The sequence below is a fragment of the Stegastes partitus genome, unplaced genomic scaffold (genome assembly GCF_000690725.1).
Source record: "Stegastes partitus isolate 25-593 unplaced genomic scaffold, Stegastes_partitus-1.0.2 Scaffold656, whole genome shotgun sequence".
NCBI classification, from domain to species: domain Eukaryota; kingdom Metazoa; phylum Chordata; class Actinopteri; family Pomacentridae; genus Stegastes; species Stegastes partitus.
Window position 1 is genome coordinate 99,423 of NW_007578387.1, and position 17,387 is coordinate 116,809.

The following is a 17,387-nucleotide window of genomic DNA, read 5'->3' on the forward strand; positions in this document are numbered from 1 at the left end:
CCCCACTTTGGGACCCACTGTCTTTGAAAAACCTTGCACTACAAACACATCTCCCTTCCTCCTACAGAAAATGAGAATTTCTGCACACAGGAGCCAATTTCGTCAATTTCCAACACCGTGCGTGCTGTTAGAAACCAGTCCTCCCAGCTGCATTATCTGCTAAATGTTAACATCACTTTAACGCTGTTGGACCAGTTGAATTATTGATAGTTATTTAGCTGAGCCCACAACCATTACCGAGATGCTATAAATGGCCAAAGACCACGTAATGTCCTTTTAACTATCCTAGATGCCATAGTCTGGAGGAACACGGTGTGCTGCTGCAGGACGGTGGCTGGAAGTACAGGTTGTCCTCTAAGAACTATTTCCACCCAGTACAGATATTATGTTTATGATCTCTCCCAAGCTTGCGGCCCTTCCCATCTAATCTCATGCATTTTATAAAAACACAAGTGTTCATTTCATCCTCTCGCTCCGGTGTACCTGTGGAGTGTCGTGGCTCTTCTTGCTGAAGTTCTGTATAAACTCCACCAGTCCATGAACCACCAGCTTCACGGCCAGCATCACACTCTCTAGCTCCTCCCAGGATGGCGTGGGAGCATCTGCACGCGAGATCAACGACACACAGCGTGTTTAGTGCAGATTCGGAAGAACATCTCGATATCTAATAAAGGCTTAAAATAGCCAAAAAAATAATTCAAAAATGTCATCCTCGTGGCAGTCAGGAGGTCGTAAACGTCAGCAGATTTCATCCGCCTCAGTCAGTAAATGGCTGCACAAGATTTCACAGCATCAAATAGCTGTCCACATATTTCACTTTTAATTAAGTTATGGACAGACTGGCAGCAGCATCCCCAGAGCCAGTATTATCATCCGTTTAGCATCTATATTGCAGAGTTTCCAAACAATTCCTGTTGGCGGTGAGACAGCAGCTCAGCAGGTATATAGCATCCCCGCAGCATCATCTATATCACACCGCACACAAATTACCTATCTGTGCTAACGTAGCGTGAACGATACCATCATTTAAATGGCGGCGGAACAACATACTGCCGATTTGTCATTACGCCAGAAGCAAATTTTAACAGAGAACCGCAACACAGAAAACATTCCTGGGCGCCGAGTGAATATTTAACAAGTCAAGCTCGCATCAAACGAGATGCTTAGTCACTGTGTTTTGATTAATGAATCTTTAACACATGAGATGAATCACAGTTTTGCATTTTCTCTTTTGCACTTGCAAATTGCGTTTTGGTAAATGAGTGCCACAGATTCTCTTCACTTCATAATGTTTTACAGGAAGAAGCGCTGAATGTTGAGACTCTGAGCATCTATTTGGAGGAGCAGTGTTAAACAAAGTGAAGTCACCTGGGTTGTGATCTATGTTGGCGAGTAGCTCTAAGTGTGGTCTAAGGCTTGTGAGGTTGGCAGGGTCTCCTGTTCTCTGCAGAACGATTGTCAGCTCCTGAACGCTCTTTGCAAATGACTCCGGAGACTGTAACTGGAGCAGATGGAAGGAGAGGGTGTTAGAAAACATAAAGAACAGATCAGATCTATGCATCTATTCTCTGATAACTTGTTAGCGAGAGGAACAGCCCGGCACCTTGTCGATGATGGACTGCATATGTGACTTGTGAACCAGGTCTCCGTACAGCAGAGAAGACCACTGCTCGGGTGAGATCCGCAGGCCGGCCTCCATCGCGATGTGGACGATCTGAGCGTCGTGTTCTCTCCTCAGAGCCTCGTACGTACGAAACTCTTCCTTCAGCTGCATCAGCGAGGAGTCCTCGTCGCGCTTAGTCACCTGACGGAGAGAGAGCGAATCAGAACGAGGGAGGATGAGAGTTTTTTTTAAAGACTTTTGGTTCCAGTAGAACAATCAAACCTTTACATAAACCTCAAATTAAACTTCTATCACTTCTTTGTATGACATAACATTACATGCTAGTGTCTCTGCTTGCAAGAAAATGTAGTTTTAATTCTGTTTTGTTTGTGTTTTTGCATTATGTTTGTGTGGGCAGAGAGTCAATCTGAGTTACAGAGGTAACTATTATCATTTTGAACCCACTGTGAAATCATCTACTTTTAATTTACATTTTAATATTAAATATGCTGCATAATTACTTTGGAACGATTTCATGTTTGTTTATTTTGCCCTCAGTGCGCATTTAATTAGCGTTACCCAGTGAGATCAGTAAAATTTTCACTTTAGGGTAAAATATTCCTTAAAAAAAAAAAGAAAGAAGAGCAGCAATTTTCCAGATAAATGCGACAGAATTTACAGACTTTTGTGCACATGTGGCGTCTTCAGACTCACAAACTCAAACACAGATCATCTGAAGGGATTTTTTTCCCTTCTCAGAATCTGCCCTATGAGTAATCATCATTAGACACCGACACGTTCACCGGCAGCGTACGAATCTTAAACACAATCGTCTGCTGTCCATCCCTGCTCGTCTGCTCTCCGACTTGGTTTCTCAGTATCTCCGAGCTGTCCGTCTCCCGCGAGCCGGGGCAACAAGGGCAAATATAGACCGCTGTTACATCACCAGCAGATAGCTTGCATTTCTGCCCTGCCAGCGATGTCTGTCATCAGATAACAGGCACAAAAATACACACACAAAATATATCTATAGAAGCCCATATCCTTATTACAGATATTCTATGAAATTAGTGGTATCAGTTTTTAATACATAGCGCGACGGTCACGCTGGGTCGTGTTCATCTGGCTGACGGGGGTTTCCCAGAGTTCACTCAGACACTTTGATGGACTCCAATAAAATCATTGTTTTTGTTTAATTCCATTAAGTTGCACGAGTTTTGGAAAGTACCTCTACAGATGGTGACATAAAAGACGTTCCTTTGGAGCGTTATCTCTGCACCAAAGGAATCCGTGGTGGTAAATGAGGATCTATTTAAACACTCTTCATTAATGAGGTCATTTATTATGGCTAGGCTTCTTGGGACGGCACCAAACTGAGGTTCTTTTGACAAATTCAAAGCGCTGTGGTTTGCTTCCCGTCTATTTAAATGGAGCACTTGATAGAGCAGCTCGCTCACGCGTTCCTTCGTGCGGTTTCCTCGCGTATCGATACTAGTTTACGCCGTTTGTACCTTGAAGCAGGAGGCCCTGTAGAGCAGCTGCACCACGTGGCCGATGCTGGTTTTGGAGGCCTGGGGGAACCGAGCCTCCAGCTTCTGGACTACGAACAGCACCAGCACCTTCCTGGACAGAGCTGAGCCGTCTTCCAGAGCCAGCAACACCAGCTTCAGTGCATCTTCTTGCATAGCTGATGAGTAGAAGTAGGAGGGAGATATATAGGGAGGGGATCACAGGAAGATGGTTGGAGGGAGCCAGAAAGACAACAGGAGTATAAGCATCAGAGGGAGACGTTCAGCAGTGACACACTGAGTCACAGGTGAGCATACATATGCATGCCAGCACTGCAAACAATACATATTTTAATTTTCTCCACTGATTAAATAAAGACTCAACCGCTGACGAGTCTATTTCTAACACACACACACACACACAGGTTTCTTGGAACTAGGTGTCCTCAGAAATGAACTCATTCTGTTATCATGATGAGAAACACTTTCCCAGTCAGAATCTGCCCTATGAGCAATCATCACAGGACACCCGGTTCCAGCAGCAGCAGCCAGTCTGACGAGGCAACAATGAACAGGCAACGAAGGCAATCTGAAGGGCAACTTCTGAACACAATGAGTCCAGTTAACGGACTCAAAAGGCTGGAAATTCTTTTAAATATTTGAATGTCTGACAGTCAAGTCAATTCAAGAGTATTAGTCCAATAGGTTTAGTGTAGCTATGATAAAATTACCATTAAAGAGCCCATATTATGCACGTTTACAGGTTCAGAATTTTATTTTGGAGGTCTACTTTAATATGTTTGTATGCTTTAATGTTCAAAAAACACATTCATTTTCTCTTTAATCTCTTTAAGGTGCCCTTGCAAAAACCCAAAAACAAAACATGGTTTTCATCAACTGGTTCAACAAAAGCTAAGTATTATTTGTCATGTGTCATAACTTCATGATCTAATAGTACAGCCGGAGACATGTAGCTCCAGCAGGAAATAGTGGCAGACAAGGAAGCTGCTCGCTCTTTGTTTGAGGTCATGCAAACCCAGCCGACAGACAGGCGTTAGGCAAATATGCAACACGGTGATGTAGATAAGTAACGGAAGAAAAGCCCGGATTTCAAACGAGGCGTGTCAGGCAGGTAAGGAGCAGTGCTTCCCGTAGAAGAAAATGACTTCCTGTGCTGTCTGTTCACATGCAATGCAAAGCAGCGACAGAACACGCTAAAGAAAAAGGAAAAATCTAAAAAAAAAAAAAAAGCATATTATAGGCTCTTTAAATCCAATTTAAGCTAATTTTATGTTAACAGCACTGATGCAAGGAAGAAATGAATCATGTTTAATGTTCTTCTTCCAACATGTGCCATCTTAGTTTTGTACAAGTGAAGTCTTTAACTGCACAATGCATCTTAATGATGATTACAAGAAAAAAAAGCAAATGTTTAATCCAAATTTCAAAGTGGTGCCATTTATATCTCTCACATTATGGGAAAAAAGTTCAGATGGCCTCAGAGTCTCCAAGCGTGACGTCCAAATCACTCACCAGGTCCCAGGAACTGGCAGCCACGTGCCCTCACCGCTGCCCAGAGGTTGGCAGAGAGCTGCTGGGGGTTCTGGTGCTGCAGGATGAGCTCGGTCACGGTCCGTTCCCCCAGAGAGCGGCCGGCCCGCACCGCCCTCACCCGGCCCTCCTCCTCCACCAGCTGGCAGTTCACCAGCGTCACCAGCTTCCTCTGCATGGGCCGGCTGAGCACGCTGGGACTCAGGGTGGCCACACCTGTGACGAGGGACAGCCGCGGCGTTAAACTGTGTCATTTTCCAAATGTTATAAATGATATATCTAATAAAAAGCAATACAATTTCATCCTCCCACACAAAAAGAACAGCTGCAATCGGGAGCCTGTTACAACCAGTTTTGCACTGTAGGTGGATTCAAAGGCCTCTTTTCAGGAGGTTGGTCGATCTAACCTCCCACCGAATTCTCGCTTTTTGTTGTTTGTGCGTCTGAGGAATTCAGATGCGATCAGCTGTGAACTGTCAAAGTGATGCTAATAGCCAAAAACTGACGAAGGCTGCCACCGTTGCCGTCAACCGGAATTGGCTGAACGAGGCCTGGAACTACTGGTCAGTTTCACTAATCTGTCTTATCTGGTTACGCAGAGAGCTGATTTTTTTTTTTTCCTGCAGCACCATAAAAGCACAGAAGCTTCCAGCGTCATGAGGAGTGTGAGAAGTATGAATGCCAAGTAACGCAGGCAGGCAGCTCAACTGCAGCCCCCGCACAGGGAACATGAAGCGCTTAATTCTCTTTCACAAATGTCCAAATGTACCATCAGAGCCTTCATCATCATCATCATATACTGCCCATACATATACTGTACCTTTTGCTCCGCTGATGGGCTTCAGGTAGAGAGCCAGCTCTTCTACACAGACCCTGCAGACCTCATAGTGTTCGACCTCTGCTGCGCTGCTCAGGCTCACCGGCTGAACGTCTGGGACCTGACAACACACAGAACATACATGAACACACAAAACAGCAGCAGCACGATCGCTCCCATGCAAACAGGCCTTCCTTCTGCCTCACCTGAGCTCCGACCAGCTGCAGCAGGGCGCAGTTGACGGGCAGCAGGTCGATATCGGTGCTGATGGGCGTCTGGTCGAAGGGGCAGGCCTTGCGGTGCAGCTTGTGCAGGCAGGTCTTGCACACCGTGTGGGAGCATCCCAGACTGATGGGCTGGTGGCCGCTGCTGTCGAACTCGTTGTAGCAGATGGGACAGGACAGGAACTCTGTCCACTGGGCCGCCTGCACCGGCATCCTGCCACCACACCACTGAGACGGGCGTGTCCGAGCTCAGGGGGAACGCATGTCAACGGGCCCCGACAACAGCACCCGCTCGCCAGCGCCAACGGTGACTGCGAGGAACAGAGAAGGAGGAAACGTATTAGGAATGGAGGTAGAAGTTTACACATTCACAAGCAGCTAATTAGCATTTATCTTATAATGCAGCAGAGTTTTAGACAGCCTTAACCCTTTAGGGGGCAAGTGACCATATTTGGTAACTTCCTTCAGTCTGTCCGTCCTGTGCCTCTCCTTGAGGTTGAACAACCAGGTGACCTTTGATTTAGTTTTTATATTAGTGCCAAAATTACTACCTTATGAAAAACTAAACAAATGTTCCAGGCACTTTATAAACGCTTTGTCACTGGTTTGCCTTGAACTCCACTTTGATTTATTGTTTGAGATTAGTGCCAAAACCACCACCCCATGAAAAATGGACTCAAGGATTCAAGGCCTTTATTGGTCACAAACACAGTTATACATGGTGGAACACGCAGTGAAATGCTTTGTGCATCTGTTCCACACGATTAAACAATATTAAAAAGATGAATAAGAATAAAACACACAAGAAGATAAAGAGAGAGAGAGAGAGAAAGGGATAAAAAAAAAAAAGCAAAAATAAATAAATAAAATTTTCAAACAGTGCAAAAAGAAGATAAAATAAACAAAGAAAATAATAATATTATATACATGTATATATACAAATGTGACTACATGAACTTGCCAAGCACTTTATAAATACTTTGTCACTGGTTGTGTATCGTTACCTCAAACTAAAACGTTTCTAAATAAATGCTTTTTGCAGTTTGTTACTTTTTCTTTTATTTATTTATTTATTTTTTAACCCTAGATGGGAAAGTTACCACATATGGTAACATTATTAATCTTAGTTTCCAATATTTTTTTCTTTTTAAAGTCACAAAAGCAAAAATATCTTAAAATATCCTTCAATAACACGAAAATTTTCATTTTCTAAGTATTTCTAGGAGTGCCCTATAAAGGGTTAAATGTGAAGCATGAATAAGTGAGTGCTAGTTCTTAAACAGATAATGACCGATAATACAGCACAGTGGCAATTAAACGATAAAATGTGTTAATAGGAGAAATACTGCTTTAAAATGCTGGACATCCATTTTATACAGTCATGAACAAAAGTTTACTTAGACTTGTTAAAACCGGGTATATCATTTCCGTCTTGAGTTTCCAATGGAATCCCTGAATCGCCCACGTCTTTGTCACAAAGAACAATCATGCATGTTGGTTGTTCCATACAATTCCTATAGGTCTTCTTTACATATGACCAAATCAGCTGGATCAAAAGTATACATATAGCAATGATAAGATATGCTTAAATGTCCCCTCTCAAGCTGCTGTATATATATTTTCGACCCATCAGATTTTCCAGAAGACCTACGATAAATCTATAAGAGAAGCAAAATGCATGATGGTGTTTTTGTGTGACAAAGATGCCTGTTTCAATGATTCCATGATTGAAAGTTATGAGCTGTAGGAGTCACTGAAAACTAAAGACTGCCAGGATGTACACAAGTGTTTGTTTCACGACTGTACATCTGTAAATATCAGCATCTGTGTAACATTTTATTCTCTGATACGCTTTTATTGCCCGTTTTAAAGCTGCTCTACTGCTTTATTGTCTTCTTTATTGTGTTGTTGTTCTCTACTGCTTTGTGTATTCTAATGTCTTGTCAGGCACCGTGCAGTAGAAAGAATTATAATTATCATTACAGATGCATACAGCAGGTTCCTGAAGGAAGCAGTTGAATTCATTGCATGCATTTCTTCACACCACAGCTTCACAAACACACGAAAAGCAACACGTTTATTGTATCACGACCTGGACAATAGCACCGTGATCTGCAAATATCTACATTTCATGCAAATATTTCCAGGCAGCGTGTTGTAAGAGCACACACTGGCACATTATCTGCGTCACGTCCACTAGATAAAGGTGCACTGTTGGTATTATTACTCTTTGAGCTCCATCAAGCGCAATGAGCATTAAGCTGAGTACAAAGGAAGTCTTCAACCTCTCTCGCCATAAAAGCCATAAATTCATTTGATCTAATGCGGGCAATAAAAGCCCTCACCCTCTTGAAAGAAGTAGCTGCCAAATTCTTGCAACACGTCCCGCATCAAAAGGCAGCTGCTCACCGCGAACACGAGTCCAGGTGAAAGAGACGATAAACGGAAGCTAGAAAAGAGAATTCCATTTAATAAGGGTGTTGCTGTTTCGGTACGTGTTGTCGTGAAGACAAGCACCTCCTGAAGAGCCTCAAAAACAAACGTCTGACGTTGAACACTGAGTCACGGTTTCCAGTTTGCTCTCTGAAACGCACCTTCTCACACCTGAGCTCGTGTTGAATTACCAGAACACAGCGAACCAGACGGCCGACAAACAGACAGTGAAGCAGGTCGAGACAGACGGAGCTGAATAATACCAGCATCCTGTTTCAGGGACAGTTAGTACACTGGTTTTTTTCGTTGTTTATGCCTCATGGTCCCAAATATCTTTCACATCCGACTTTTTCTGACCCGAGCACAGAACTGATTTAGTATCAACAATAAACCACCACATGGATGGAAGGACCTCTAGCTGGATGATTAATATGTGTGTTTACTGTAGACTTTTAATTTTACTTGTACCATCCATCCATCATCTATACACCACTTAATCCTCACTAGGGTCATGGGGGGCTGGAGTCTATCCCAGCTGACTCAGGGTGAAGGCAGGTTCACCTGGACAGGTAACCAGTCTATCACAGGGCTACACTTAGAGACAGACAACCAAGCACACTCACATTCACACCTACGGACAATTTAGAATCACCAATTAACCTCAACGTGTTTTTGGACTGTGTGGGAGGAAGCCGGAGAACCCGGAGAGAACCCACGCTGCACGGGGAGAACATGGAGACTCCACGCAGAAAGATCCCGGGTGTCCTCACTGGGACGTGAACCTTCTAGCTGTGAGGCAACGATGCAAACCACCAAGCCACCGTGCAGCCCTCAAAAAATAAATATATGTTTCGATTATTATAATTATTTAAGTTGTGATTTTGGAGTGGCAACCATAGAAACACATCAGCACAAACAAGAAGAACAATGCAGGAGGTTTAATATCAAAAATAAACTAGAAAATGTCTCGTTTCATCAACAATCCAAAAATACTCAACTGACTGCCATAGAGGAGGAAAGAAACTAGAAAATACTTGAACTTAAGAACTTTCAATAAGAGACTTTATACATGTTCTTCTCTAAATGATTAATCAAAGAAAAGAACAGTTGGTGACGGATTTAATAGTCGTTGCAGCTCCAGTGTAGACACCTTATTAAAAGAAATGTGTGTTTTCATCGGTGAAAACCTCCACAGAACACCACATGAACTGCCTGATGCCTTTTGGTAAGACATCAGTGCTTATATTTCACCATTTTTCTGTATTTTATTTAAAAGCCTCTTAAATGAACTTCTGTATAGATGATTTTTTTATGGTTAGGAGAGGGACTGCAGAAGAAAAGATAAATGGTAAATAAGTATTGGTCAGATAAAGACAGAACGGACAAAAAGATGTTGCAGCGACATGGGCAAAGTGAATGTCTGATTAGATCTGCAGCTACTGGTGCTGACAAAGACTTCTGTGTTAATTCAGGCTTCGCTTTATTTGCTCACTTTCAAAATCCTTGTCCGTTTTACTCATATATTTCATTTTCTCTCATGTTTGCGAACATGTCACGCCGTGAAATCTGCCTCCTCTTTCATAACAGTACAGTGTAAATAGACGCTGACCTCCTTTCTGCTATCTGATGTATCATCCCATTAACCAAACGCAAAACCTTTCCTAAAATAGACGCAAACATTAACAGAAAAAGAATCGTCCTTCCGACTCCATTATGCAAACGGTTTTGGCCGCGGCGTGCAGACAGCGGGCACCTGTTGCTTTCATAGTCTGTTACATCTGTTCGAACCGCTCACCAAAATAACAGCTGCTACCCTCGCACAGCAGGTGCCGTGAAATGTGGAAAAGAATAAACTCTAATGAGTTTCGAGGTACAGTGAAACAGCTTCGACACGCACGCATTAAGTGAAAGAAAAGGAGGAAGCAAAACATCTCAGCTAACTGACTTTTTGAAAACAGAGCCGGTCTGTGTGATTTAGTGTGCAGCTGTATCTGCATCTCCATGTGCACGACAGCAGGACTGTTCACAAAGAAATATTAGAGCAGCTAGACTCCAGGGGGTTCAAGATTCAGGATGTGTGCATTTGTGTCCCTCCAGAAAAGCATGAAGGAAGTAGAGGACTAGTTTTCTAAAAATTTGCTGCACAAACTGCTTGGATTTGCTACAAAATCCACCAATATGCAGGTTATGAGGTGTTTCGTGCTTATAATCAATAATTACTTCCCCAAATGTTGACAGAAAACCTGCACGAATGCCTCAACGCAACAAAAATTAGAAACTGTTGTGAGAGTTTTTAACAGGGATTGTTTTTAAACCATTATTTTACAGATGTTCCCTGTTTTGTTAAATTAAAGATTATAACTAACAAAATTACAGAAAAAAAATACAAAATTAACATGTTAACCATGGTTGACCATAAAAGAAAATATTTTTTTACTGTATTTAAATCAGAAAAAATGCTATTTTTACAGATATTTGCCATCATTTAAAAAAAGAGATGATGTATTTTGAGGTTTGTAAAATGGTTACAATAAATAAATAGAGGAAAAATAATAATTAGAATTATAATAATTACAAAAAATTAACTGTTGTTTTACAATCAGATTTTATCTAAAAAAATAAAATAAAAAAATTTTAATGTTGATTTCAAAAAAGATCTTTAAAAAATCTGTACTTTTACAAATACTTTTTTTTTTTTTTTTTTTAAACAGTGTGTAGCTATAAAATCACTGTTTCACTGAATTAAAATCAGCTAAAGAATACTTATATCTTTAAATATAGATAGCTACCATTTCTTTCACCGTTTTTACATTCTTTAAACTATTTGTCCTGCCTCCCTTCCTTGTTTTTTTCAACTCTTTTGTACTTGACAAAGAAAGCCTCGTGCAAACCGAACCAGGTCTCTTCACACCAGGAACATTCGAGCAGAGAGAGTGAAATGGAAAGTGGAAGTGTGCGCATTACGCACGACTTGTTTTCCGCACGGAACAGCGAAAAAAACATCAAACTTGGCCACAAAACGCGCGTTAACCTCCACTTGACCACATGCGCGGCACCGTGCCAGACCTACTGCCCAGACCTTTACGCACCTTCCACGCTGCCTCTCCGTCCCTGCGCGGGCTCCTCGGCGGCCTGGACAGCTCCGCTCCGTCCTCGCGCGTCATATTTCCTTCCGCGAGGTGCCCAAATATAACACAGATTGCAGCTCTTTGCAGCCCACAAACTGAGCTGAACCCTGGTCTGAGGAAGAGTGAGGTAACGCTCATGTGATGCTGCAGGGGGGCTTTTTTGGAAGAAGGTGGGGAGTTTTTATCTGGAGCCGGATAATGCTCTATTCTCTGCGCGCAGATTAGGGAGTGGCGCAAACTCTGGGGGCAACTGTTAGCCGTGATTCACTGGCTGGAGTCACGTTGACAGCCACCTGTTCCTGTTCGGAGCAGCTGCCACAGCCTGGTCTCACACAGACATGGTACAATACGTGTGGCCTGTGCTGCAGCTCCAAGCCTGCCTCAGTGCACAAATGATCCCATGGCTGGAAAACACTTTCACACCACTATTAGATTAAAATGCATGAGTAGCTCACATCACATGGGGGGCTACAAAATATCATGACATACACAAGACTCCCATTACTTGCATGAATGGATCACTACTCATGTATGTAGGCAAGCAAAGGCACAGCGAGAAAAAGCCCCCACAGTCATGAACGCCGCCGGTCTTGTGACAGGGAGAAGTGGGCGTGTGACTGCAGCACACCACAACTTCCTCATCAAGATCCTCTCCTTCGCTGATTATTTTAAAAATGAGGAAATCGGCTCGTGAGCTCTGTTTGTGTTTTCTCAGACGGTGGCTGCGGGAAAACTTGAGGATGTGACATTTAGAACGGCATCATTTAATGCTCACTTTTAAAAAGTGTAACCGAGGTTGCTGGAATTGTTGAAAGGAGGGCTTTGTAGATCTGAGCAGTTATTTGTTTTAGGGGGCCTGCTGAGCCACCCACTCCACCAAGCGGAGGATGAGAAGTACATTGTGTCTTTACAGCCAACAGTTGGCGAGCTATCATCTGGCTCAGGACAGCAGTGAGTCCTCACTTGGCCCCCTCTGTGTGGGGGAGGGCATCTGGAGTTTCCTTTGGCATGTCTCAAAGAGAGAAAGAGATAGAGGCTGACCAAGATTTTTATTTATTTTTTGTCAGAGAGTGTTTATCAGAAGTTGGAGGTAAGAATAGTTACCAAAGGGGTGACTCACTTTTCTTAGGGTTGGTATTAAGTTTTAACTTCACTTAAGGCTCACAGCGAAACTTATGATTGGGTTACAGGTGGGTTCCCACACTGACAGATCTTCTCACCGTGTTCGAGCTGTGAGAAGAAAAGGTCAGGTCGACTAAAATCAGATCAAATGCTGCAGCTGAAAAACAAAACGCAAAGCCGTGTTGTGTATCGAGCCTCCGCTGCATGCCAAAGGGGGGGGAGGGCATATTTCTTTTAAAAAAAGAGCATCTTTTGAGCACGATCCAAGTTTTTCGCGGCCCTTTTCAGCGTGTAGCTTGTTAGCTTTGTGTTCTTGTCATAGTGGTTTCCAGGGACTCTGAAAACAGCGGCACCAAAAGAAAAGGGAGAGCGGAAGGAAGCGACATTTTAGGCAGACTCTGATCAAAGCAGCACCCACCCACGACACGGTTCGGCCTAAGGTTTGTCATGGGGTCCTCACTCCCGGCGCATGTGTTTGGCTGTCCTCGCAGCCAGTAGCTTCTGATTGTGTTGCGTCAGGATATTTCAACTTTGCAACTCCAGCTCCAGGATCAGTGTTGACCCAGTGGAGTGAGGCGACACAGTTACCTCGGCTGAACTTCTCTATCTGAAGCGGGAAACATCAGGGACAGCAGTGCTACCGTGTGAACAAAGAAGATGACCTTTGGCTGTGTGGTATGCGGAGGCAGAATGGCTGCATTTTAAAGTTGTAGTATGCAAAAATCTGGGGGAAATAAAAAAGGCTGGGAACAAACACCAGCTCTTCGCTCTCTTCGTTGTAACTTCCTCCAACATTGCGGCTTCACCCAGGATTCTCACCCGACACTCCCTAGTGAAAGTCCTCACGGTGGTGCAGCGGGCCACCACATCCTGTTCTCAACGTTGATGCTGTTTATCTCATTTGATCAGTGTAAAGCCCTGTGATTGGCTAAAATCTCCCGTTTTCTAAAGCCCGAGGAGGTGCAGAAGTCTAGTTTACAACACGCCAAAGGGTTAGTTTAGAATTTCCGCCCAGTGATGCCAAAAAACATTTTTAAAAAACTCCTGCCCACACCAGCTTTAAGCCAATTTCAAGTCAAACAGCAGCACATGGTTTCTATAAAACTGGAGGACACTGACGAAGCAGTGTTTGATAAACTGTCATCATAAATTTGCTCTGACAGCCTTCGGTTCGGGGCCTCTTTGTTTCGTTGTTGTCCAAGATGCACACAAACGGCGTCAACCCCGAGCCAATTCTGACACGACGGATTTTGTTGCATGTGATCATTTATTTCTTACTGAATGCTTTCAGTCTTGACGAGTGATCAACCAACATACATACAGTCCTGAACTAAAGTTTTCATACACTTGTAAAGACCATGTATATCAAGGTAGCATTGAGTTTCCTAAAATGACTTGTCAGTACAGCACAGTTGTAATCAGGAAGACAACACGAGCCATCACCTGCTGCTGAGAGACAGTTGGTCTCTGAGCAAGCGTCAACAGTAAAGCAGGTTTGCAATAAATTAGAAGCTGCTGGAACACAGCTGACAGTGTCCACAGTGTTTTACGTCACCGTGAGCTGAGAGGCCGCAGGGCAAGAAGGAACCTCTTCCTCCAGAAGCAGCACCTAAAGTCTCGGCCGGAGTCTGCTGCTGAACACATGCACAAAGAAAAGGCCTTCTGAAGAAAAGCTCTGCGGTCAGATGAAACAGAAAATGAACTTTTTGGCCACAATGACCAGAAATATTTTTGGAGGAGAGACGGTTGGGCCTCTAACCCCCAAGAACACCAAACTTAGCGTCAGGCACGGCGGTGGTATTATTATGCTCTGTGGCTGTTTTGGTGCCAGTTGAACTGGTGCTTCATACAAAGTTGTTTGTAACCGATTAATTTTAAGATGTGATACTTTGGCTCTGATGCAGCTGCCCGTCTCTAGCTGTAGTCACTCTGTGGTCTTGAGCAACGTCCCGCCCACATCACTGTCTGATTGGTTACACATCAAGAGTAAAAGAGCAAAAGTTCTCATTTAATCAAACTTATCCATCCATCATCTATACACCGCTTAATCCTCACTAGGGTCGTGGGGGGCTGGAGTCTATCCCAGCTGACTCAGGGTGAAGGCAGGTTCACCTGGACAGGTAACCAGTCTATCACAGGGCTACACTTAGAGACAGACAACCAAGCACACTCACATTCACACCTACGGACAATTTAGAATCACCAATTAACCTCAGCATGTTTCTGGACTGTGGGAGGAAGCTGGAGAACCCGGAGAGAACCCACACTGCACGGGGAGAACATGGAGACTCCACGCAGAAAGATCCCGGGTGTCCTCACCGTGAACCGGCGACCTTCTAGCTGCGAGGTGACAGTGCTACCAATTACACCACCTTGCAGTCCTTAATCAAACTTACGTAAAACACAAATAAACAAAGTAACGTCAATGATGTTTTGTCTTGGAGTTTGTGTTATTCTAAATTTTGGCCCCAATATTTCCATTTTTACAGTATACTGGTTTCAGATATTAGTTGTTGGCCTCCTTGATCACTAATAATCAGTATCAGCCACAAAACAAACATACTCATCAACTCCTGATCTTAAATATTAAATAAAGACAGAAAAATAAAGATGTTTAGCAAGTTTCTACACTGACACCAACCAGTAGAAGCAGTGAGGGGTCTCAGTGTGGGTGATGAAGCCCTGCATCACGTAAAAAAACACTAACACGTCGCCCTCAAAAACCTTCCTGTGACACATGCAGCTACAAAGGTGCACATAAGGCGAGATAATAAAAGGATCCACAGACATGCACACTTCACACATGCGCCGCCACAGAGCTGAACCTGAAGCAGAGGAATGTAAAGTAATTTGAGGACGAGCGGCCCCCTCTCACTGTCAGTGTGACCCCAGAATTAGAACATACTGTGTAATGTGTGTGTGTGTGTGTGTGTGTGTGTGTGCAACAATATGCATGGGGATGTTAGCAGATCAGTAAATCCAAGTTGTTTCAGAAACACTCCACTTGTACCAATCAAATTTATTCATTTGGAGAATCACATGCAACACATGCATGCCGTCTTAATAAGCCTGTTTTTGCATTTAAAAGAAGTTTAAATATTTCCTCGTGTCTTTCATCGCTTTTGTAAATGTGCTAAAGGCCTTTTAAACTATTCCCCACATACATGTCTTGCATGTCCTCATCTACAGCCAGAATGTGATCTCAAACTCATTCGCAGAGCCATCAGCTAAGCCTCCTGGGAACAACGTAGCGGGTGAAGCACAACAAGACTGAAACTCCACACCCACCCACCCACTGCTGACAACAACAAAAACCCTGGCATACTTTTAAGATTAAAATTTGGCAAATTGCTAAATTTACAGTAAACCACGGCGAGAGCGGAGGTTGACTTTCTGAGCGGAAAACTTCACTCCTGGTCCTATAAAGCATGACTCAGATTATATTTACATGAACAAAAACCTCCCGTCTCAGTAGACTAGGAAGCGGTAAAGTGGAAACAATGCCTGTGAACAAGTGGTTAAAGGATGAAGAGAAAGTTAAACGTTAACGCGGGGAGATGACTGTTAATTGCTTGAACGGGCACTCAGAAGCCAGCGTGCAGAAACAAAACATAAATGCACTTGGGAGTCTTGCAATGACAAATCACACAACATGCTGCCATTAAAGATCATTTTATGTTTTGTTGTCGAATTGCGGCATCAAGCAGTTGCCCAGCGAGGTTTACTACAGTTGTTTCACCACTTGTGTTTTGAGTGTACAGTGGGGGTATGTGGGTTTATGTGATTATTTATTCATTATGCCTGTCATCACAGTGTGTGGGGGTAGTGTCTGGATGGGAATCATGCAGCTCGCAGGCTGCTGGTTCACACAGGCCTACTTTATTAGCGTCTGCAGTAACAGGAGCGACCGAGAGTTACGCAATCTTAGTGAACCATCAGTTTGTTGCACCCTGGGATAATAATGTTAGGATATCAGGTTGCCTGCAGTTGCACATCAGCAGGTTATATAGTAACCGTCCAACATGGCAGCCTGCTGCATGCTTAAACTTTATGATGACAGTGCTGGATTTCAGACTTAAGGTTACAGTAAATAACACGCAGCAGAACTTGGGACGCCGCTCTGCTCCGGCTCAGGAGTCACTTTGACAGCATGTTACTACATAAATTTCCAATCGCCACGCTTGGCAAGCAAAAACATTTACACAGCCTCCACCATGACAGCAGCACATCCACAGTTTCATAATGCTTTACTGAGAACTCTTTAAAAAAAAAAAAAAACAGTGGTTTGCAAAGCACAGCCTGTCCTGCCTGTTTATAATAACCCATCAGCACCAGTTGCAGAAACTGGTGATGAAATGGTTCTAATGATGTAATTTCTGTACCTGCTGTGTGATTTCTAATTTAAAAAACAGGAGAAAATGTACAATTCATTGCACGCAAAAAGCAAAAATAATGTGAATGTGAGCAGCAGGAGAAAGTAGCGCGCACCTCTGGATAAGTCACTTACCTCACGCACAACACCAGAGCCCCAGAATAAACATATTCATAGACATCCTCATGAACGCATCAGAATAGCAGGAGGGAAAACAACCATCAGTTGCAAAACAAGCGCAGCAGATGGATGATTGCTGATGCGCACTGCATTTGAGAGCGTTAGAGGCAGGTGCATTGGTCCAGTTTTGATCCTCTGCCCCTCTTTACCGACAGCAGGCGACGGACTCTGTCTCTCTCTCTCTCTCCCTCTCAGGTACAGTGAGCCACACACCCTCCGATGGGCGAACCGAGGCAGAGAGGAGATGGTGGTATCGCTCCGCCGGTGATGGTGCCCGAACTGCGCCTCGCCACGGAGCTGCTCGGCCGGAGATGTGCTGCTGCTGCGGGGCTACGCATCGTTCATGTCCGCCCGATGAAGCGCTCCGACGGTTGGGCAGAAGCGCCGGTGCGTAATCGTCGTTCGGTGGGCACTAGTTTAATGTTGTGAGCAAGGATAAAAAGATGTAA

The 17,387-nt window shown here is 43.7% G+C and overlaps 1 protein-coding gene across 6 annotated transcripts in view; it reads right to left on the bottom strand.

Annotated features, from left to right (window-relative positions):
* The window catches only part of rc3h2 (ring finger and CCCH-type domains 2), a 35,857-nt gene extending 18,470 nt beyond the window's left edge, over positions 1 to 17,387 (bottom strand). For 4 of the 6 annotated variants that reach the window (XM_008290118.1, XM_008290116.1, XM_008290121.1 and 1 more), the window contains exons 1-8: positions 16,894 to 17,387; positions 5,686 to 6,014; positions 5,483 to 5,600; positions 4,645 to 4,878; positions 3,115 to 3,290; positions 1,604 to 1,804; positions 1,369 to 1,501; positions 484 to 602 (exon numbers count right to left, since the gene is read on the bottom strand). In XM_008290118.1, the coding sequence (XP_008288340.1) occupies positions 484 to 602; positions 1,369 to 1,501; positions 1,604 to 1,804; positions 3,115 to 3,290; positions 4,645 to 4,878; positions 5,483 to 5,600; positions 5,686 to 5,916 (1,212 nt within the window). In that variant the 5' untranslated portion in view covers positions 5,917 to 6,014; positions 16,894 to 17,387. Of the gene's footprint in view, positions 1 to 483; positions 603 to 1,368; positions 1,502 to 1,603; positions 1,805 to 3,114; positions 3,291 to 4,644; positions 4,879 to 5,482; positions 5,601 to 5,685; positions 6,015 to 11,225; positions 11,300 to 16,893 lie in introns of those variants that run through there. The other 2 variants (XM_008290120.1, XM_008290117.1) reach the window with 2 other exon arrangements.